This window comes from Lates calcarifer, linkage group LG24 (assembly GCF_001640805.2).
Source record: "Lates calcarifer isolate ASB-BC8 linkage group LG24, TLL_Latcal_v3, whole genome shotgun sequence".
NCBI lineage: Eukaryota > Metazoa > Chordata > Actinopteri > Centropomidae > Lates > Lates calcarifer.
The window spans coordinates 19,733,179-19,755,258 of record NC_066856.1 but is presented as its reverse complement, the minus strand read 5'-3'; the positions used below and the strand labels follow the sequence as shown (position 1 = coordinate 19,755,258).

Sequence of the window (22,080 nt, the reverse complement as noted above, 5' to 3'; positions counted from 1 at the left end):
AGAAACTGCTGTAAATTTATGAAAAAATTCAACGGAATCTGTAATTGCAGTACATTACTGTATGATTTTAGGGTATTTTACAGTATAATCTCTTGGAGGAAAGAAAATTACTTTACTGTATTTTTGAGTTGCATTTTAGGAAGACAAACACGTGAGCTCACATTTTGACTGGACGAATTTTTCACCACCTTCATCCTGCAGATTACAAGGTAAGAGCGTTTTTGTTTTGCTCGTTAGCATCAACAGGCCAAATACACCAGGACTCCAGTCAGCTCCTCCTGTGTTCTGATAACCGTTTGACTCATTAACCTGTCTGTATGTTCAGGATTGTTTAGCTAACGCTAACGGAGCACACTACAGGACTTCTAAGTAAAGATGTCGTTTCAGCGGCGGTTTGAACGTGTGTCACCGCAGAGAGGATCTGGACCTCAGATCCTGATCCTCCACACAGTGAGTCTCAGCTTCGTGTTCACATTTCACTGTTAACAGCGGTTCTTTACTGTGAGTGTGGCGCCTGAACTGACGGAGCGCTCGTTAGCTAACATTAGTTAGCTACATTAGTTAGCTAACTAATTTTCGCTAACGAGCTGACATTTTCGTCTTCATGAGAAACTTTAAAGACTGAAAATGGGAGATGTTTCCACATTTGTTGGCTCTGACAGCAGACTTCACTTACCTTCTAGTGTGGACATTCACAACAGACCAAAAACATCTGTACAGTAGATTTACAGGAACTTACTCTGGATTTACCCAAACTGAAGACAATGTGGTCAAATCTCAAATGGGAAAAGGACGAGGAGAAGAAGAGATGAGGAAAAAAGAAAAGATGAATTTCAACAGGTCAGAGTGTTGCTCCTTGTTTTGGCCACTAGATGGAGACAGAACATCAGTGATTAACAAAGCTGGAACTGTGACTTCAGCCACAACTGGAAACCAGAAAAACAACTGGGAAAGATTTTTGAATTAGGATTATACAGAGTGCTGTGAAAGTCTCTGGTCTGGGCACCACAGATATCTGCAACAAATTTTCATGGCAATTCATCTGATAGTTGTCAAGTCATGTGTAATGAAAAAAAATGTAAACCTCATGGTGGCACTAGAGGAAAAGACTGCCCTCTCCTATCTGCCAAGTCTAAATACAGGTGAATTATTTCCACCTTTTTATCTGTGTCTCTTGAGTCATGCTTTTGAGTCCTTCCATTTCTGAGCCAGGATTGTTTTCCTGTAAATGGAGAGGGGAGGAGCAAAACTTACCAGGTGATCCAGGTACCTGGGAGGAGGAAGGAAAAAGTGAAAGTATTCAGTGAGTTCAGACTCCATTTTAACTGCGCAGAGCAGAAGGAGAGAAACTGAAGGCTGAGTCAGGGTGAGTGTTAATACAACATTATTATTATTTTACTGTCAAAGTCTCTGAGTCAGTTTCTCCCAGAGAAGAAGAGACAGAGTGAACTTCTGTCTGAACAAAAACACTGAGAGAAAGCTGAAAGCTTTGTGCGTGTTGTTTGCTTTGCATTTTTTGGGTGTGACTCCTGATCAGACCTGTTTGTCCTGGTTCTTGTGTGTGTGAGTGTCTCAGTCAGTGTTACTGTTTCCCTCTCAGACTGACTGAAGTCCAGAAGATGAGTGATTGTGTGGAGGAAGAGGAGGACAGAGCAGAGTCTCCAGGATCCAGCTGTCTGTCTATGAAGAGTGACTGGTCCAAAGATCCTCCTCCAGAGTTCAGTAATGAACCTGGACCCTCAGAGACAAAGTGAGAGACTGCGACTAAATGATCTGTTAAAAGATTTATATTCATATTGATGCAGATACTGTTTCAAACTAAGATGGATCTTCTGGGTTTTCTAACCTGAAATTATTGATGGTTTCAACAAATCAGTTTAGTTCTAAAGAAATGTCTTCCACAGAAAGAGGAAGAGGAGGAGTGGTGTTTGTGAGGAGCAGCAGCTGTCCTGCTGTTCTTTGTGTCAGGACGTCCTGAAGGATCCAGTCTCTACCAGCTGTGGACACTGGTTCTGCAGACAGTGCATCACCTCAGACTGGGACCAGTCTGGTTCATCAGGAGACTCCTCCTGTCCCCAGTGTGGACAAAGATCCAGACCAGGACCTGGACTGCAGACAGCCAGTCAGACCAGCACTGTACAAAGTAAGACTGGGGATACGTCCATTTCTCTTTGTTACAATACCTAATAATTCTTGACTTACTGAATGGATATCTGTTGTCTTTGAGCAGATAGTGGTCTGACAGGAGGTTTTAGATGAACATCAGATCAGTCTGAGGAGGAGATGTGAACATGTGACTGAAGGAACTGATGGAACAGGAAGTAGAACCCTCCTCAACAGGATCTACACTGAGCTCTACATCACAGGAGGGACAGAGATGAAGAGGTTAATACCCAACATGAGGTGAGGCAGCTGGAGACAGCGTCCAAGAAGAAGACCCTCCATGACACTCCAATCAGGTGCCAGGACATCTTTAAAGCTTTACCTGACCAACAGAGACACATCAGAGTGGTTCTGACCAACGGCGTCGCTGGTGTTGGAAAAACCTTCTCAGTGCAGAAGTTCACTCTGGACTGGGCAGAGGGCTCGGAAAACCAAGATGTCAGTCTGCTGGTTCTGCTTTCGTTCAGGGAGCTGAACCTGGATCAGAGATGAGCAGTACAGTCTTCTCACGCTGCTCCATGTTTTCCATCCAACATTACAGAAGGTCACAGCAGAGAAGCTGGCTGTCTGTAAAGTTCTGTTCATCTTTGACGGCCTGGATGAAAGCAGACTTTCACTGGATTTCAACAACAGGAAGGTTGTGTCTGACGTCACACAGAAGTCATCAGTCAACGAGCTGCTGACAAACCTCATCCAGGGGAATCTGCTTCCCTCGGCTCTGGTCTGGATAACTTCCAGACCTGCAGCGGCCAATCAGATCCCTCCTTCATGTGTTGACAGGGTAACAGAAGTACGAGGCTTCACTGACCCACAGAAGGAGGAGTACTTCAGGAGGAGATCCAGTGATGAAGAGCTGTCCAACAGAACCATCTCACACATCAAGACCTCCAGGAGTCCTCCACATCATGTGTGGAGTCCCAGTCTTCTGCTGGATCACTGCTACAGTTCTGGAGCACATGTTGACTACAGAGCAGAGAGGAGAGCTGCCCAAGACCCTGACTGACCTGTACTCACACTTCCTGCTGGTTCAGACAAAGAGGAAGAAGAACAAGTACCATGAGGGACATGAGACGAGTCCACAGGAGCTGACAGGAGGCTGACAGGGAAGTTCTTCTGAAGCTGGGCAGGCTGGCGTTTGAACATCTGCAGAAAGGAAACATCATGTTCTACCAAGAAGACCTGGAGCAGTGTGGTCTTGATGTGACAGAGGCCTTGGTGTACTCAGGAGTTTGTACAGAGATCTTCAAAAGAGAGAGTGTGATCTTCCAGAAAACAGTCTACTGCTTTGTTCATCTGAGTGTTCAGGAGTTTCTGGCTGCAGTCTACATGTTCCACTGTTTCACCAACAGGAAGACACAGGTACTGGAGAGGTTCCTGGGAGAAGACTGGATTCAAACCAAGACTTTCTTGGGAAGATTCCAAGGTTTGAACAGTGATAACAGTGATCCATCTCTGGATGTCTTCCTGAGGAGAGTCATGGAGAAATCTCTTGACAAGTAAAAATGGTCACCTGGACCTGTTTGTTCGCTTCCTTCATGGCCTCTCTCTGGAGTCCAACCAGAGACTCTTAGGAGGTCTGCTGGGTCAGACAGAGAACAGTCCAGAAATCATCCAGAGAGCCATCAACAACCTGAAGAAGATGAACAGAAGATAAAATCTCTCCTGACAGAAGCATCAACATCTTCCACTGTCTGATGGAGATGAACGACCACTCAGTTCATCAGGAGATCCAAGAGTTCCTGAAGTCAGAGAACAGATCAGAGCAGAGACTCTCTGAGATCCAGTGCTCAGCTCTGGCCTACATGCTGCAGATGTCAGAGGAGGTTCTGGATGAGTTGGACCTGGAGACATACAACACATCAGAGGAGGGACAACGGAGACTGATCCCAGCTGTGAGGAACTGCAGGAAGGCTCGGTGAGTCCAGACATGCATCATTAACATCATCAGTCAGTGGAGATTAGTAGTTTAGTTCTTCAGATATTCATCTTATTTTGTTTGTCTCATGTCAAACACAATAAGATGAACTGAACCACAGATGTTCATCACATTATAACATGTTTTATCATCAGATTCATTGAGTTTGTTTTTAGTTACAACTTGTCTGATTTTATTGTAACAGATTTGATATTTTCTCTGATCACAGACTCAGCTCACTGTGGACTCTCAGAGACTCACTGTGAAGTCCTGGCCTCAGCTCTGAAGTCCAACCCCTCCCATCTGACAGAACTGGACCTGAGTCACAACTGGAGTCTGAAGGATTCAGGAGTGAAGATCCTGTCTGATGGACTAAAGAGTCCAAACTGTAGACTGGAGACTCTGAGGTCAGTTCACTGACTAGAGCTGTTGGAGTTTATATTCATTTCAAATCTTTGAAGTTTCAGTTTTTCATTGGTTCAACAGTTTTGGATTTATATCAGGTGAAGATTCCTCTTACAGAGCTCTTCTACTCAAGTTAACAGTTGGTCATTTTAATTTTGATTCATGGACCAGTTACCAGACCTTAACATAAATAAACTAAACTGAGGATTTGAATGAACAACTCAATTGGTTGTTGACCTCATAACTGGATCCAAATGGGCTGACATAGCTTATCTCTACTTTAACATTATTTAATTACACAAACTACACAATACAAGAAGAATAATTCATGTAATAAATAAATAATGAACAGTTTTTCCAATGTGTCGGATGTGTGAACAGTGTCTGAATGTTGAGCTGACATTGGATGATGTCTGTAGAAGCTGACATTATGATCCACAATAACAGAAGACAAAGTCACTCTACTCATTTTAGACTAAACATCATTGATCAGGACAGATCTGATTGATTATCAATGATTTGATCCACATCTTTTATTCTTTATTCAGGTTGTGGGACTGCACTTTGACAGAGATCAGCTGTTCTTCTCTGGTCTCAGCTCTGAAGTCCAACCCCTCCCATCTGAGAGAACTGGATCCTGAGCTTCAACGACAGCTGCAGGATTCAGGAGTGAAGGATCTGTGTGGTTTTCTGCAGAGTCCAGACTGTAGACTGGAGACTCTGAGGTCAGTTCACTGTCTGTTACTGTTGGAGATCTTAGATCTTTAATACACAACTGAACCTCATTTATCTTCACACAGAACTTGAATCCATTCATTTAGAATAAATGACATGTTAAATAGTGGTTGTTCCATATTGTCAGTTGTTCTGATCTCACACTGAGAATTATTCCTTCAGCTTCAGTTCATTTCAGTCAGTTGTCATCAATAATGTCTGTTCACTTCAATCAAACCTTCACAACTCACACACTCGTATTTCTCCCAGTCAGAGGACTAATGTTTTCTAAATACACTGTAGAAAATGTCCAGTGGTCGTTATTCAGAGTAAGTTTTTATCACAACAACAAATAAAAGATCGTCACAACTAACACAGATACCAGGGCCCAAGACATTTGTTACTGAATCACAACTGTGTATTTGAAGTTGGATAGATTTTTATGTCAACATGTCTGATGTGATATTGATCCTGTAGTTAGAGACTGACTGAGGTCAGCAGCAGGTTCTGAATCAGTGTTGACATGAACAGGTGTCTGAATGTTGAGCTGACATTTGAATGATGTCTGTAGAAGGCTGACATTATGATGATCCACAATAACCGAAGGACAAAGTCTTTCTACTCATTTTAGACTAAACATCATTGATCAGGACAGATCTGATTGATTATCAATGATTTGATCCACATCTTTTATTCTTTATTCAGGTTGAGAAACTGCAATTTGACAGAGATCAGCTGTTCTTCTCTGGTCTCAGCTCTGAAGTCCAACCCCTCCCATCTGAGAGATCTGGACCTGAGTCTCAACAACCTGAAGGATTCAGGAGTGAAGGAGCTGTGTGGTTTTCTACAGAGTCCAGACTGTAGACTGGAGACTCTGAGGTCAGACTCCATATTTTCTTTCTGTGCTGAGATGAATCTGATGTGAAAGTTGTGTTGACTCTAACCTGCAGACATCAGGCTCATATTATACTGATCCACACTGAGGATCTTAATGGTAAAGTCTGTTTTGTTCTTTTCTGGTTTAGTCCAGTGACTGTTTATAACAAAACACATTGAATCAATCACAATCTATAATCCATATCTGAGCCCTTTGTAAGGCTTTGTAATGTTTTAACTGACTGAAATATTCAAACCAAAGACGTCATAATAACAAGTTCTGAATCTGTTTTAGTATTGTACTACTGTGCTGCTAACAATGGAAGAGAGACCGACCATCATAACACTTTAAAATGTAGGTCTTTCCTACAGAGACATAGCGACAGAAACTGAGGTAAACTCTGACAGACGTCCTGAGGCCCAGCAAGGGTCCTTCCGCTTGCACCATATTCACTGGCTACTTCTTTCGGCTGCCTTTGATAGTGCCTTGATGGTTTGCTGCAGGGCCTGCTCATGACTTCCCAGTTCTTTCAGTAGTCTGATGACGGAGGAAGCCACAAATCCTCGGTATCCCCCTTCAACTGGAACTGCTATTTCGCATCTGCTGCCAGGTATGCGTAGCAGAGCTTTTTATGTTCATAGGCCCCCTCCATTTATTTTTCCCACAGTACTGTTAGCTCAATGATGTACACAGACTTCAGTTAAGGGGACTAGAGGAGCAGGTCCGACTAAGGTTGATGGATGCGATCTCATGTTTAAAAATTTGTTACTGGCTGAGGTCAGCTTGCATTTTCTAGTCTCGGGCAATGTATAGTTGTCCTGCTTCTGATCACCATTTTCTTCTGCTCTGATGTTGGGGCCTTGCGCCAAGTCAGTTCTCCTTCCACCAGACCAAAACCTCCTCTTCTTTGTTGGACATGTCCCATGATGTCTTTGTGCCTCAGGGCTGAAGTGGCTTTCTGCACTGCGTCAGATGGTATCCATTTCTGCTGCACATGGGTTTTGTCTGTTGAATCGTAGCATCTGCCCAGGCTTTTGACCAGTTGTTCAGATACCGTTGGTATTGGAATGTCACAGATGAAGAACTTTTCTTCTTTGGGCTCTCCTTTGAGTACTGAGATGCTTTGAGAGTTGTTTGGCTTGATCTTCATCTGGGCCTGCTTGATGTTCTCCTGCAGCTTCTCAAGTAGCCCCCTGGTGCATGCTGCAGTGGTTGTATGTGCATGTGTGCCCAGATTGGTGGAAGGCGGAGTCCATTCCTAGTTCGCTCCCTGCCCACCACCCATCCTGAGGCCCTGATGATGACTTCCATGGCCATTGTGAAAGCCAGGGATGAGATTGCACAACCCGGGTCTTTCGAAGTAGGACTTGACCAGTGTAGTAAATGCACCTGGTACCTGGAAGAAGTTAAAGGACTTCCAGAGGAGTTCATATAGAACTGAACCAAATGCATTGGCCAGATCAATGAAGACAACATGTAGGTCTCTTTTGTCCTTTTTTGCAGCTTGGATCTGATACCATATCATGCTTGTATGCTCTAAACAACCTGAGAATCCGGAAATGCCTGCCTTCTGTAGTGATGTATCGATGTACTTGTTTTTCTCCAGGTACGTAGACAGCCTCTGTGCCACCATACTGAAAAAGAGTTTTCCTTCAACATTGAGAGGGCAGATTGGTTGGAACTGAGTTGAATCTCAGATAAATGTGTCTGCACAGCCTGAGTTTGTATAGATGGAGCCTGTGGTGGAGCTGCAGAGTTTAAGAGCTGAAGTCACTACGTCTTTATTGAAGCAGCAGCATGTTGTCATTAATATTAATGAGAGCTGTTTTTCTCTTTGTTTCTCTGACTGTTTTTAACCTGCATCCTGTTGGTTCAGGTGTTTGGAGTTTCCAGTTTCTAAACTTGTTCATTCTAAACCTTCTTCAGCTCTGAACAGATGATGAAACACTGAATGGTTTCAAGCAGGAACTTTGTCTCCTAAACTCACATCTTTTATTCTTTATTCAGGTTGAGTGAGTGCAGTTTGTCAGAGATCAGCTGTTCTTCTCTGGTCTCAGCTCTGAAGTCCAACCCCTCCCATCTGACAGAACTGAAGCTGAGTAACAACAACCTGCAGGATTCAGGAGTGAAGGAGCTGTTAGATCTTGCACAGAGTCCAGACTACAGACTGAAGACTGTGAGGTCAGTAGTTTGATCAGTATTGTCCTAAACACAGTTAGTATCAGAGCAGAGATCCAGTGTTTCCTGTAAAGCTGTGACTGTGTTCACTCCAATCTGTTAACATGAGAGCTGAAAGGAAGCTGGCTCCGCTCCACAGCTGCTCCACTGCTGCTCTGAACAGGACTGAAGTCCCTGCTGCTCTTTATACTGGATGTGCTGCATCACTGACTGACTGATGAAGAGTCTGTAAACACTGATCCACCTCCTCTCTGTTCTGACTCTCTCTGCAGGTGGGAGCGGTGGGATCCATAAGAGTCTCTCTCTCTCTCTCTCTCTCTGTGTGTGTGTGTGTGTGTTACTGGGAGGTAGAGCGGAGAGGAGAGCTTCATCCAGTAGTGACTGACAGAGGAATCAGAGGAAGTGGAGATGACTCTCAGTGCTGCAGGGTTTGATTGTTGTGATGCTCACTACAATGACATTGAAGTAAAGGTGTGTATCTAAAGGAAAAAGTTCAAAACCCTGAAGAAGTGAAGCTCTGAGGTGAAGGTCTGAGTTTCACAGCCTCATTGATGGATATTATTTGGATTTATGTTTGGATTTGGTGTAAAATCAGTGTCTTAATGTTTATTTTGTTTATGATATTTGATGTAAAAACAAATAGCTCTTTAATATATAGACTATATATTCATTATTCATGTTTATAAAATGACAAGTAAACTAAGATTTTAAAAATGTTGACTTTATCACAATGTAATAAAAACCTCCTTTAAGAGACACACAGTGAATTTTCTCCACATCTGCTGGGATCATTAAAGTAAAGTTTTACATCTGGAGAAAACACTTAGGCTCAACACAAACACAGTCACCTGTGGAGGTTTTTCTCCGCAGAGATCAGTGCTGAAGCAGCTGTTACCTCCAGCTTCATGTCCTGTGTCTCCTGCAGTAGCTGCTCTCTGCCAGTAGGTGTCACCGTTTCCTCTGTTTATTCAGAAACTAACTGATTCTATTTATCTAAAGTCAATATGTGAATTATTACTTTTACTATATCACTATTACTAAGTAAGTGTAACCAGAATTTAGTTAACAAATGTAATAATTTAATGATTTAGGCGCCAAAATAAATAAATTTTATTCTACTTCTCCGACGCAGCCTTCACTTCCGGTGTTGTGTCGAAATCTGTTTCCCCATCGATTGTGTTTCCTTTTAACCTTAACCTGAACCTAAACTTATCCCAACCTAAACGAGTCTTCTCACGTGATGGTTAACCTCAACCTAACCTCATGTTAGCCACATCTAGTCCTCTGTACGGCGTCTAACTGTCACCAAGCGAACCGCGACACATGGCGCTAGAAAAGACATAGTTCGCTGGGGGACAAACTCCGCCATAGCACCGACTGGTCAGAGTCTCTTGCGCATGCGTCGTAGGAATTGTAACGGAAGCGGGCACGGCGGCGCACACAGCCTGGCTGTCTGACGGACACTGAATGAGAGCGCACTGATTTCGACTCCAAAATGATGAAATTTCTACCCAAACTGCTGCTGCTAGCGCTGTTAGCTTTCCCGGCGACTATCCTCATTAAAGGTAAGTCTGTAATACGGCTTAGTCACGGCGACGAAGTCAAAAGAAAAGCATTTAATTAGCTAGTTAGCGTTAACATGCTAGCGTTAGCAGCTAACTAGCCGCTGTGAAATAAGGCCGTTCCCCTTTTGACATGTGCTAGCTGAAAGTATAAAAATGAGTTTCTTCTTTATAATCAGTGGGAATTTGTCACTGACTCCCTGAAGCGTTTGTTTCAGTTGAATGCCTCATGTTTATCATATGTGGTTTATTGTTAGCTGCATGTGTGCAGTTTGTCCGCCTGCTTAGACTGACGTGTCCTTACAGTCTGCCTGTTAGCTGTTAGCCGAGAAGCTAAGTGGCTCTGCTAACTGTCAACGAGCAGCTTCCTGGACATATTACAGGTTAAAATCCCTTTAAATGAAGTCTGAACTGTCTGATAATCAAGTTTAATATAATTAATAATCAGAACTTGTTCATAATAATCACAGTAAACTGGATAATGGCTCTTTTGTTAGGCTAGCTCTCATAGCAGCTACAGAAGTCTCAGTGGCTGATTTGTTTTAAATTCATGAAACTGAGAAATTTAAATTGCAGGCGCTAAAAATGTTTAATTTGAATTAAACCTGTTTAGAAAGCAGAAATGTCTGGATTCAGTGTTGTTTATTTCGGACGTAGTGATGAGTCCCTGCAGCTTTTGAAATGTTTTATAAAGCATTAACTGTTTGTTTTCATTAAAACGATTTAAAGGCATCTAATCATTCAGTTTCTCCACGTGTTAAATGTTTTTAACAGTTAGTCTTGTATTCTTTGATACTAAGGAGTGTTGCTGCAAAAACATTTACCTACAACCTACATGACAAAGTTTTAAACGAACCACATATTAATGAGCCAGATGTTGATTCTGGACCTTTTCCTCAGACGCTGTGGTTTTTGTGAGTGAAGGACAGAACAGGAGGTGAGAGTTTTGTACCTGCTGCGTGGTTTTGATTAGTTTGTGTTTTAATGACCCGTCAGGGCCGGTGGTGAGCGCTCAGGATCTGACTGAGGATGAGGAGGCCGAGGCTGTGGATGAAGACGTTGTGGATGATGTGACAGCTGAGGACGAGGACGACGAGGCGGAGGTGGAAGACGACGATAATGCAGAGTTGGTGAGTGACTGAGTGATTACATCAGGGTCAAAATATCACTAAATAATAAATGTCTTCTTCATGCCTTATTACACAGAGTACTGCAGCTTGATTGTGGATAAATAATGATAAAAGGAAAAACACAGATTTATCAGTAGACTTAGATACAGCTCTGAGCTGAAGCTCGTGTGGATGCTGAGAGAAACTAAACCTACTCACGTCTGTGTTTAGACGGAGGAAAAAGAAGACGAAGAGGAGGAGGCGTTGGTTGGAGAGGTGAAGGCTTCGCCCAACGCTGACACCACCATCCTGTTCGTCAAAGGAGAAGGTAACTTCCTGTTCGTCTTGACAGAACAGACTGATTTCTACCTTTCGTACAGCAGCAGAATGAAACCGTGTCTGATCCATTTCCTTGTTTCTCCTCAGACTTCCCAGCCAACAACATCGTCAAGTTCCTGCTCGGCTTCACCAACAAGGGATCAGAGAACTTCATCGTGGAGTCTCTGGATGCTTCTTTCCGTTACCCACAGGTACCGGTCTGCCTCCACAAATAAAACGAGCCGCAGAGCTTTCCCACACAGTCCTAACTTGGTTCTGTTCGTCTCGATCAGGATTACCAGTTCTACATCCAGAACTTCACCGCTCTGCAGCTGGGCACCGTGGTTCCTCCCAGCAGACAGGCCACCTTCGAGTACTCCTTCATCCCCGCTGAGCCGATGGGAGGGCGGCCGTTCGGACTCGTCATCAACCTCAACTACAAGGACAGCAGTGTAAGAAGAGCAGCACTGTCCGCTGTCCTCTCCCTTTTTCCTCATCCCTTTCTCCGTGTTGTTGCTTCCTTTCTCTTAACCTACTTTTCTTTTTGTCCTTCACCTCCCTTTGATTAACCTCCTCTCTCCTCTGTAGGGAAACATTTTCCAGGATGCAGTGTTCAACCAGACCGTCACCATCACCGAGAAAGAGGACGGACTAGACGGAGAAACGTAAGTGACTCTGCTTGTCAGCTCATTTACTTCTCTGATGCTGATGAGTCGTCCTTTTCTCTTTCATTAACTCCCTCTGCTCTCCTTCCTCTTCTTCTTCTTCTTCTTCTTCTTCTTCTCTTCCAGGATCTTCATGTACGTCTTCCTGTCAGGCCTCGGGCTGCTGGTCGTCGTAGGTCTTCACCAGCTGCTGGAGTCCAGAAAGGTACAGATGTAAAAGGTTTATTATCTGGAAAAGAATCACAGTCCTTTGCTTATTCAGAGAGAAACACTGAATTTATTCTGTGTGTGTGTTATTGTGTACAGAGGAGGCGTCCAGCTCCAAAGGTGGAAATGGGAACTTCGAGCCACAACGACGTCGACCTGAGCTGGATCCCTCAGGAAACACTCAACCAGATCAGTACGTACACCTCACATCCTAGGATAGGATTCCTCCAGAGACAGAGCTTTTTATTAAAGAGGAAGGTCCAGAAACATCACTTTATATCACTACCAGACTCCATTGACAAAAACAGGGATTTTACTGGGAGCTGCTGGAATACCACTGCCTCCATCTGTTAGTGTGTCTGTGTTACTGTGAGACTTTCAGTGGTGGAAGAAGTAATCAGATACTTTACTGAAGTAAAAGTACCACACAGTAACACAAACACACTAACAGGTGGAGGCAGTGGTATTCCAGCAGCTCCTGGTTAAATCCCTGTTTTTCTCTATGGAGTCTGGTACTGATGTTTGTGACAAAGCAAAGCTTATCCCTCCTGAAAATAACAATAAATCAATGTTAGCTTTGAGTCTTTGACCACGTCCTTCGATGTCTGTGTCCTCACTGAATCAGCTGTTTGTGTCTCTGCTCTCTTCCTGCTTCACCTGTTTCTGAATGAACTTTAACCTCCACTGTGCATGAGGGTCACTCACCTTCTTCTCTGTTTTTTTCTCTCTCTTCCTTCCTCGCTGTCATGCTTTCCTGCGTCTTCAGTGCAGAGTCGCAGAGGTGAGGTCTGCTTCATGTCGTGTTGGTGTGTGTGTGTGTGTGTGTGTGTGTGTGTCACTGGACTCTTTACTTTCAGTCTAAATGCAGTGTAGTTTATTCTCTCTCTCCTGACTGGTACAGACGCTCTGATCCACCACAGGTATTTCAACAGGTAAACTGAACATGTGCCTGAACATTATTGAAGAAAATTTAACTGAAAATAATCAGCGGCTCTTTGCAATCAGAGCGTCTCTACTTCAGATCACTATAAAATAAACGATGTCTTTGTTTCATCTGTTTAAAATATTTGGTTTTAGACGTTTGCTGACGTAGCGTCTTCTGACGTGGCTAACAGCTAACGAGCTAGGCGAGTGGAGGAGGAGCGTCTGTTCTCCCTCCTTTCATTCTCTGGATTATACAGTGGACAGTAACTACACATTGATGAGCTGATATCAGCTGATATGTGGGGGTGTGAGATTAAAACGTGATGATTTTTCATCCAGGTGAAAAGCTCGTGTGAGACAGTCTCCAGCTGCAGCTAGCACGACTGAACAGATTAGAATGGAAGATGCCCTCGCTGCTTTGAAATCGTGGTCTGCATCTCTGTTTCACAGTGTTGACCAGGACTTTGATTATTGATTATTGATTTATTTTATCCTCCATCTGTGTAAAGGAGTTAGAAGTTAGAAACTCAGAGACTTTACCATCACTTTATAGGATCACAGCTAAAGTAACTGCTGACGTTGTTTTACCCTGAAACCTGAACAGCCTCAGTTTGATGAAGAACGTTTAATAACTGGAACCTGATAGTGAGAATCTCCAGGTGTAATCGTCACCTGTCGCAGGTCAGACTCCGTCAGTCACTCTCTGTTTTCTCTCCTCCAGACAAAACGTCTCCAAGAAGATCTCCTCGCAAAAGGAGCCAGAAACGCTCGGCCGGCTCCGACGAGTGACGGGCGCCTGAAACCACGGCGACGCAACTTCACCCACCCACCTGAGGAGGAGGAGGAGGAGGAGGAGGAGGTGGAGGTGTGAGCGCCACTCTGCCCTCTACTGAGAAACTTTGACCAGTGCCAAGCACAGCGATGGCTGGCTCTACTTTCAGCTTAAAAACTGTCAAACACACACACACACACACACACACACACACACACACACACACACACAGAGCCCTTTTTGTTAATCGATTTCTGTTTTCTGACGGAGAGACGTCCTTGAACAGGTGTGTCGGGTTTCTAAAACACGAGGACGTTTTTCTAAAGGTGGTCGGTTCTGTTTGTTAAAGCCTCTGTGAGATACCTGCTGACATCATCACTCTGAGACAGTTGGATTGTTTTTGTTTACCTCTCACGTCATGTAGGGCTGAAACAACCAGTGGATTAATCCATCCACAGAAAATTAGTCATTGTTCAAGAAGAAACAACATTTGAATCATTATCTTCTACTTTTTTCAGACCAGAACTGATCAACAGACGTGTACTCTTCACAGTAGTTGATGGTGAAATTACTGGTTAGTTGCTCCGGTGCGTTGTGGAGCCACGATGACGGTAACACATGCAGTTCTTGTTTTGTTTTGCTGTTTTTTTCAGTGTAGTTTTGCATTAATAGAATCTGTCTGCACAGCTGCTGCGTCTCTGTCTCTGTCTCTGTCCTGAGTTTGCTCGTTTCTCTGCACAGATCCAGAGGAAGGTTTGATCACAGACTCACACACTCCCTCACACACACTCTGTCAGGACTTTTTGTGCAGGTCCTGCGTCAGGGAGCAACTGCATAAACACACTAGAAATCAGTGTGTGTTTGTTTTGCTGCAAGACTGATTTAAGGAAAGTCAAGTGCACAGTAAGTTTAAGATTTAGTGATTTTTGTCACAGTCAAGAATGAAGAAGTGCAGCTGAACTGATCAATCGATAAGTGAAACCACTGAGTATTTGCTGCTTTTCTTCCTCTTGTAACAGACTTTGGATTGAAGAGCTTAACTCTGACTCTGGGAAACTGTAACAGACGTTTTCTGTGAACTGTTTCCTGTTGAGAAATCCATGTAAGAAATAAGCAGCAGATGAAAATCACTGGGTGCATCCTGTAGAAGTTAAACTCGTCCAGCTGTGAAGCCTCAGATCTGTGGGTGTGAAATGAGCAGAGGTCAGGACTCAGAGGAGGGAGGTGTCAGATGTGAAGGTTGAATCATGTTGCTGTGAAGCAGAGAACAGGTCCAGACTCGGGCTCTGACCTGACGTCTGCTTCTGTTTTCTGCTTCTGTTTCGTCGATTTTTCCTCCTCCTCCAGCAGTTTGTTTAAAACTCTGCAGACAGATGATTTGTTTTCTTTTTTCCGTTGGACTGTAAAGATGTTGAACTGGCCGAAGCACTGGTGTAAATACTGGCTGATGGACGCTAAATTACCGAGCTAATTTATTTGAGTGACAGATCGGGCTTAAACTGGGCGGGGGGTTTGTATACTGTATTTCTTTATTTCACCACTAGGGGGCATCACTGGCTCAGGCTGCAGTAAAGCTCGGTGGTTCTGTTGACTCCACTCGTTACCGCAGAGGACTGAGCTGATGGTTTGGTTGGTTTTTTGTTTTGTTTTTCTAAAATGATGGGGGCTGACATTCAAAGATACAAGCTCATACTTTTATTTGCTTTTAAATGTGCCGGAAAATAAACTTTGATGATTTGCTGTATGTCTGCTGCTCTCACTGGTGTTTTTATTCTCCTCAAAAGTGAATCATTTTTCAATCATTTCAGCCTCAAAACATCCTCAGAATCGTGTTTGTCTTTTTTCAAACATGAGTTTAGTTTCTCATGAGACGATTCGCTGCTTTTCTTTGTCAGAAATTAAATATCTTTGGACTTTGAAACGCTCGTTTGTTAAATCGAGACATTTTTCACTTTCACAACAACTACAGTTATTTAATGCTGCGATCACAGGGTTTATATAGACAGCTGTAACCTGTGACTCTACATTCTCTGCATATTCACAGAAAAATATTTACTGTAAACAAACGTGTCTCCGTTTGTTCCAGGTGCGTACACTGTGCTCAGGTGAGAGTTTTTTGATGACACCTGGTTGATCTAGTTTATTTTACCGCCTGTTATTTTACACAGGTCAAAGAAAAGGGCATCAGTTTAGAAAACCATTTCCACATTGAAATAAATACATGTTTTCATTTTCATTTCAGTGACAGAAATAAATCTGCTGTACAGTGAAGTCATAATCTGTCATTTAATATTATGGGAGTTTGGTATTTTAATAGAAATGCACAATTTTTAAATGACTTTGCGCATTGAATAAATTTAAATCAATGTAAAAACAAACTAATACAGTTCTCTGCTCTTCTACATTGTGCGCATGCCTGAAAAAAGACTATTATGATTTTAACGCCTGTGCCTGGTGTCTGTGTCGCGCTGCAGTTACACCACCAGACCGCTGAGTGGCGCTGTGTGTATCTGTGTCGCTGTGTTTATGGCTTCTTCGTGTGTCCCCCCCAAAAAATGGCGGCCGAACCTGAGAGATTTGTGTTATTGGAGTTGGAGCTGATAAATACTGAACAACAGTCACTTTTATTAAAATTATTGCGACGCAGGAAAGAGAAGAGACATCGGAGGAGACGGGGAGTTCGACGGGAGGGTGAGTTTTCAGTGTTTGTCCGGTCACCGAGGAGCTGACCGAGCGGACCAATCAGAGTTGTTGTGGTCTGCGTTGGCGCCATTTTTAGCTACGGTTACTTTAGATACCGTAGCCCATTAGCAAGTGATTAGTAAAAGATTAATGCAGTTTTGTGATTTGGGCCTGTTATTAAAACTTAATTCCGGACCACATTATGGAGAGGATTCCTACAGAGACAGAGCTGTTTATTAAAGAGTCAGATCCTTTATGTTTAAGCAGAAACATCTCTATATATATATCTCTACCAGACTCCATTGACAAAAACAGGGATTTTACTGGGAGCTGCTGGAATACCACCGCCTCCATCTGTTAGTGTGTCTGTGTTACTGTGAGACTTTCAGTGGTGGAAGAAGTAATCAGATACTTTACTGAAGTAAAAGTACCACACAGTAACACAAACACACTAACAGATGGAGGCAGTGGTATTCCAGCATCTCCTGTGTTCTGCTCTGTAAAATCACAGTTTTTGTCAATGGAGTCTGGTATTGATATATGGCGATGTTTCTGGCTGTCCAGATAATGCACCGAATCCCAGGATTTTTGTCCCACAAACATGGAGACATAACTATTACAGTTTCCTCCACTGCAGCGCTGTAGTTGTTCATGTTAATAAAGTTTTATTAAGTGGAGTTTAATCCACATGTTCTGCAGCTGTAAATTTGAGACATGAACAAGTCACTCATGAAGAGGATTTACATTTGTCAGATCCTGGCTCTTCTAACAGATGATTTATCACCTGTATAAAACCATCACTACGTCTTTTAACTATATTAAAATGGTTTCTGGGATGTATGTGATAAATGATTTCCCTTCTGGCTGAAGCAGCAAATGGAAACATCAGAGGCGCAGACTGTGGTTAATGTGAGGGGGAAACTTGGCTGTTCTCCAGTCAGATTTACATTCCTCTCTCTGCAGGTGCTCTGTGGGAGTGGCATCGGAACAAAACTAATCTGGTGTTCGCAAAAAAAATTCAAGGAGCCGAAGAACCAGTTTTTTAACCAGTGGAGCTGAACGAACAAACAAAAAAACAAAGGACGTGAATCTTGTGATTTCACTCTGCGATGAAGGAGGAGAAGCTGAAGTCCAAACTACTACAGAAGGTAAGAACTGATGAAACTGATCTGTGTGTTTGTTCACTCTGAGGGTAAATGCTCGCTGTTTAACCTGGTTCAGAGGCAGGACTGTGGAGGGAAGAGCTTAAACTTACTGGATGAACATCAGATTTTTCTCCCTCACTCATCAGTCAACAACATTACTGAGTTATTTCAGAGATTCTGTTTGACAGAATTCAGGCATGAGTCGATAATTAGTTCATTAAATTGTTGTGAGAATCTGTTGCATCCTGATTTTGATTTAGAATAATTTTTAAGTGGAGTTTTTCCTCTAATTCATCCAGTAAAACCAAAGTATTTCAGGAAACACTCATGAGACACGAGAGATTGATCACTGCCAACCTTTGTTAATGTTCAACCAAGTCCACAGTCTGTCCCAAACATTACTCAGGAGCTTGGACTGATTTCTGTTTGCTGTTAGCTGAAGAATGTTGTCGCTAAAACAAATAACACAGGTTATCAGTGAATGTTTTACTCATCAGTGTTGTATTAACATAGTTTATGTTCCTAAGTAAAGTAGTGTTTAACCAGACTCACTGTTTTTGTCAATGGAGTCTGGAGCTGAAGACTTCCACTGCCTCTATCTGTTAGTTTATGTTAAAGTCAAAAAACTATAATATTTCTCTCTAATGTAGTGGAATACAAGAGCATCAAATGGAAGTACCTGAGTAAATACAGGTACCTGAGAATTGTGCAGTAGTAGAGTAAAAGTATTTAGTTACTTTCTGTTACTGTGCATCAGACATTAAAAGTTATTAATACAAGATACACAAGAGGCTGAATTTAACAAAAGCAAGAACAAACGAGAAGAAGAAAACATGAGTTTGACACACACACACACACACACACACACACACACACACACAGCAGCTGGAAAGTATTTTTAGAGCGTGTAGGTTTTAGATTTTAGATTTGGTGAAACATGAATCAGATCAATACGGGTGATATCTGACTCTCAGGTGATTGTGAAACAATCTCACCTGGAATCTGAAGCTTCACATTCCTCCTCCCGGCTCAGTGTGTGTGTTAATGTAACGTGATGTGGTTTTAGTGATGACGACAGCCTGAGAGGGGACGTAAACCACCCTCACCCTCTGACTTCAGGTTTTATATCAGAGACAGAGCTGAAGCTTCAGAGACGTTTTCATTTCTAAAGATCAGGATTAAACTCTGATCCATGTTTGGAGGCAAAGGGAAGCAGGTACTGACGTTTACTAGTATTTTTATTTTTTGTTTCTTCATTCTGTCACTGCTCTACGTCTGTTTCACAGCTTCACTTACTTTTCAAGTTACTGATCAGATTTTTTAAAACTACTGATACGTTTTAGTTTTACACGTTCTCTGAAATTTTATTTATTTTATTACGAGTCTTTGTCATTAATTAAATTGAATACATTTCCAGAACAGAATCTGAACACTGGATCAAGTCAGGTTCAAAATGATGATGATTTTGTCAGAGGTTTTTACAGAGGAGAGATCTCACCTCGGGATTGAATCTGTATCTGTGCATCACAATATCGATCAGTTTTAATGACACAGTTTCACTGTGTTTGTTTCTGCTTCTGTGTGAAGCAATAAAGTTTTTCAGATCTGATCTGGAATTTTTTTTCTGACTGTTCTCTAATCTATATTTATATAATATATAACCCTGTAAGTGTAAAGTATCACCTGAAGAAACAAACGGGTGTAATGGCGCCTCCTGCACTGACACTCCGGTCCAGCAGGTGGCGCTGTTACACCTGTGCGCTGTGAACGCAGCAGCAGCTGAGCTGTAACTCGATAAAAAAGAGATAAAAACAACATGTTTGTGGCTTCGTGACTCCAGACAGAGCTGAGTAACTTTAACTGAAGTTCTGTCAGTTTGACTTCATGTTAGTTTGTTGTTTCCTGGGTGTTTTTCTGCTGCCCGTGCTGCGTTCAGGGGCCAGGTGAGTTCATTGTGATGGAAGTAAACAGGAGGAGGAGGAGGGAGGTAAATATTCACTCAAATAAAACAGTGTCAGGAGCAGAGAGAAAGTTTATTTTATTTTCTATCTCTAATGTTCAGTCGGTTTTTTGGTGGAAAAATAAAGTTTTTGAAGTGAAACTCTCCAGACTTTTCAGTCTGAGCTCTGCTCTCAGTAAATCCTCCTTCATGAAGGTTGTGTGAACATTTCTGAGGCTGTTGTTGAATTATATTGAGCTGTACAGAGACATGTTTCTGTCCTGCCTTTACTGATGGAACTGGTTTTTATTTATCTGAGGAAACACTTCACAGACCTGACTCTCCTCCTCTGCTTCATATTTGTAGATTTGACTGAACTGATTGTGCTCATATGTTAAACTATGATGGAGACCAATGCAGTGTCTAACATGGCTGCAGCTATATTTATATTTTATTTTTCCCCTCACTGCTTCAACTCTTCTGGTTCTCTCTCTCTGCTCTCACAGCGCCGTTTCCAGCTGCAGCAGACAGATGTTTTCAGGGGAACATCCTCAGTGATTAATACTAACATTAATAATGTGTGTGTTGCAGACTGGAGCAGGACTGGATGTGGACCAGGTGGTCAGAGGTTTGTGTTGTTGGAGGACTGACACTTAGAGCAGGTGCAGTGTTTAACTCAGCGGAAATAAGTTGTTTCACTCTGAGTTTCTCACATTGTTCCTCTCCTCTTCCTCATGCAGTGCTGCTGTCGTCCAGCAGGAGGCAGTATGAGTCCACAGCAGGATCAGCCTCTGTGGTGTTTCTCCTCCTGGTCAGTAACGTCCATCATCACTCTCTTTTTAAAACTCCTCCTCCCTCTCTTCTTCTTCTTCTTCTTCTTCTTCTTCTTCTTCTCTGTGTTTATAATTGATTTAGATATTTTTGCTGTGATCAGGAAATGACAATAATGATGAAGACGATGGAGATTAATACACAAAACCATCAACATTTTAGTTAATTTGCGTCACAAAATGTGTGTGAATGTTATCAGTGTGTGTGTGTGTGTGTGTGTGTGTGTGTGTGTGTGTGTGTTATCAGTGAGCGTCAGCCGGCTCTCTGCTTTGTTTTTAGGTCACTTTTACACCGACTCTCCTTAAATCAGTCTGAAAGCAGCTCGGCTCTAAAATAGAAACAATTAGTGTGGGCTTGACATTCAACTCTTTCTCTCTTTCATTCCTCCTTTCTTCCTCTCTCTCTTGTCGTTTAGTTTTCCTGTCTTTCTTTCTTTCTTTTATTTTTGGTAGAAGTAGGCCGTCTGTCTGAGCTCGGCCTGCAGACAGACGCCTCGTCAGCACACATCAGCTTTAACTCGTTTATTTTTGATGCAGTCGTCTGTCGCACATCAACAGGGAAGAGTTCATGTTTTAAAATCTACATTTACAGTCTGTGACTTTTTTCTAAACAGTAGATTAATGTAGAGCTCTACCACCAAGAAAGACTACCGCAAATACTTATTTTTATATGGAAAGAAAATCACATAAATCTGCCTCGTCAGCTTGTTTAACTCATTTATTTTTGATGCAGTCGACACAAAAAATACAATAAAAATAAGCGTTAATAAATGTGTTTACAAATTAATTTATTAACATGTAAATAAATAGATTAAAATATATTTAACTAATATTTTAAGGGGCAATAAAAACAGACAAAACATAAAGAATTTACAGCTGCATCAGAAATTAAAGAACAAAATAATATAAATAATGTTACTCTGTATTTTCATTCTAGGCATCTGACAACATCATGGAGAGGATTCCTACAGACAGAGCTTTTTATTAAAGAGGAGGATCCAGAAACATCACTTTATATCAGTACCAGACTCCATTAACATAAACAGGGATTTAACCAGGAGCTGCTGGAATACCACTGCCTCCATCTGTTAGTGTGTCTGTGTTACTGTGAGACTTTCAGTGGTTGAAGAAGTAATCAGATACTTTACATGAGTAAAAGTACCACACAGTAACACAGACACACTAACAGATGGAGGCAGTGGTATTCCAGCAGCTCCCAGTAAAATCACTGTTTTTGTTAATGGAGTTTGGTATTGATATATATATAGACTGCTGAGTCCAGTGTTATTCCAACTGATAGAAATGATGGACGACACTGTGAGAAAGTGAGACGTGTGTTTTTAGAGCAGAGAGTAAAATCATTTTACTGCAAATCAAAGTGAAATTATAAGTGTATGTGTGAGGATGAGGTCAGGGAGTGTGTTTGCCATCACGGGACCTCATCAACACCTCGCTCACATGGCGACAAAGACGCACACACACACACACACACACACACACTCAGTGTAAAGGTTTCCCTCAGGACACTTAGAGCAGAGGAAGGAGACGGTTTAACGGACGTTTCCATCCAGACAGTCGTAGAATAAAGACGCAGCTGCACACACACACTCAGTGTCTGTGTGTGTCATGACTAAGACAAGAAACACACACACGACACTACAGACTTAATGCTGCG

The 22,080-nt window shown here is 42.4% G+C and overlaps 2 protein-coding genes and 1 long non-coding RNA gene across 4 annotated transcripts; all 3 read left to right on the top strand.

Annotated features, from left to right (window-relative positions):
* Positions 1–1,084: 1,084 nt before the first annotated feature.
* On the top strand, positions 1,085–9,019 carry LOC108884983 (ribonuclease inhibitor). The gene is made up of 9 exons (XM_018679145.2): positions 1,085–1,366; positions 1,601–1,750; positions 1,905–2,143; positions 2,231–2,236; positions 3,982–4,078; positions 4,255–4,485; positions 5,903–6,076; positions 8,082–8,255; positions 8,525–9,019. The coding sequence occupies exons 2-9, from the start codon at positions 1,620–1,622 to the stop codon at positions 8,544–8,546; spliced, it is 1,074 nt and encodes a 357-aa protein (XP_018534661.2). The 5' UTR covers positions 1,085–1,366; positions 1,601–1,619; the 3' UTR covers positions 8,547–9,019.
* Positions 9,020–9,648: 629 nt separating this feature from the next.
* On the top strand, positions 9,649–15,553 carry LOC108884985 (translocon-associated protein subunit alpha). Of its 2 annotated transcripts, XM_018679146.2 has the most exons (10): positions 9,649–9,817; positions 10,811–10,944; positions 11,155–11,251; positions 11,350–11,453; positions 11,535–11,693; positions 11,830–11,906; positions 12,033–12,111; positions 12,213–12,306; positions 12,880–12,894; positions 13,759–15,553. In XM_018679146.2, the coding sequence occupies exons 1-10, from the start codon at positions 9,748–9,750 to the stop codon at positions 13,824–13,826; spliced, it is 897 nt and encodes a 298-aa protein (XP_018534662.1). In that variant the 5' UTR covers positions 9,649–9,747; the 3' UTR covers positions 13,827–15,553. The 2 variants fall into 2 exon arrangements, with proteins under 2 accessions (XP_018534662.1, XP_018534663.1); XM_018679147.2 differs by lacking the exon at positions 12,880–12,894.
* A 780-nt stretch (positions 15,554–16,333) lies between these two features.
* On the top strand, positions 16,334–21,465 carry LOC127139244 (uncharacterized). The gene is made up of 5 exons (XR_007809325.1): positions 16,334–16,500; positions 17,455–17,639; positions 20,167–20,203; positions 20,316–20,386; positions 21,343–21,465. It is a non-coding gene; the product is annotated as an uncharacterized LOC127139244 (long non-coding RNA).
* Positions 21,466–22,080: the final 615 nt, after the last annotated feature.

Excerpts from the sequence above, each read along its gene's own strand:
- LOC108884985 (XM_018679146.2), top strand. The coding sequence starts at position 9,748 with ATGATGAAATTTCTACCCAAACTGCTGCTGCTAGCGCTGTTAGCTTTC. Across the intron at positions 11,454-11,534 it reads CTTCTTTCCGTTACCCACAG|GATTACCAGTTCTACATCCA; the intron begins GTACCGGTCTGC and ends CGTCTCGATCAG. Across the intron at positions 11,907-12,032 it reads GACGGACTAGACGGAGAAAC|GATCTTCATGTACGTCTTCC; the intron begins GTAAGTGACTCT and ends CTTCTCTTCCAG.
- LOC108884983 (XM_018679145.2), top strand. The coding sequence starts at position 1,620 with ATGAGTGATTGTGTGGAGGAAGAGGAGGACAGAGCAGAGTCTCCAGGA. Across the intron at positions 4,486-5,902 it reads TGTAGACTGGAGACTCTGAG|GTTGAGAAACTGCAATTTGA; the intron begins GTCAGTTCACTG and ends TTCTTTATTCAG. Across the intron at positions 8,256-8,524 it reads TACAGACTGAAGACTGTGAG|GTGGGAGCGGTGGGATCCAT; the intron begins GTCAGTAGTTTG and ends CTCTCTCTGCAG.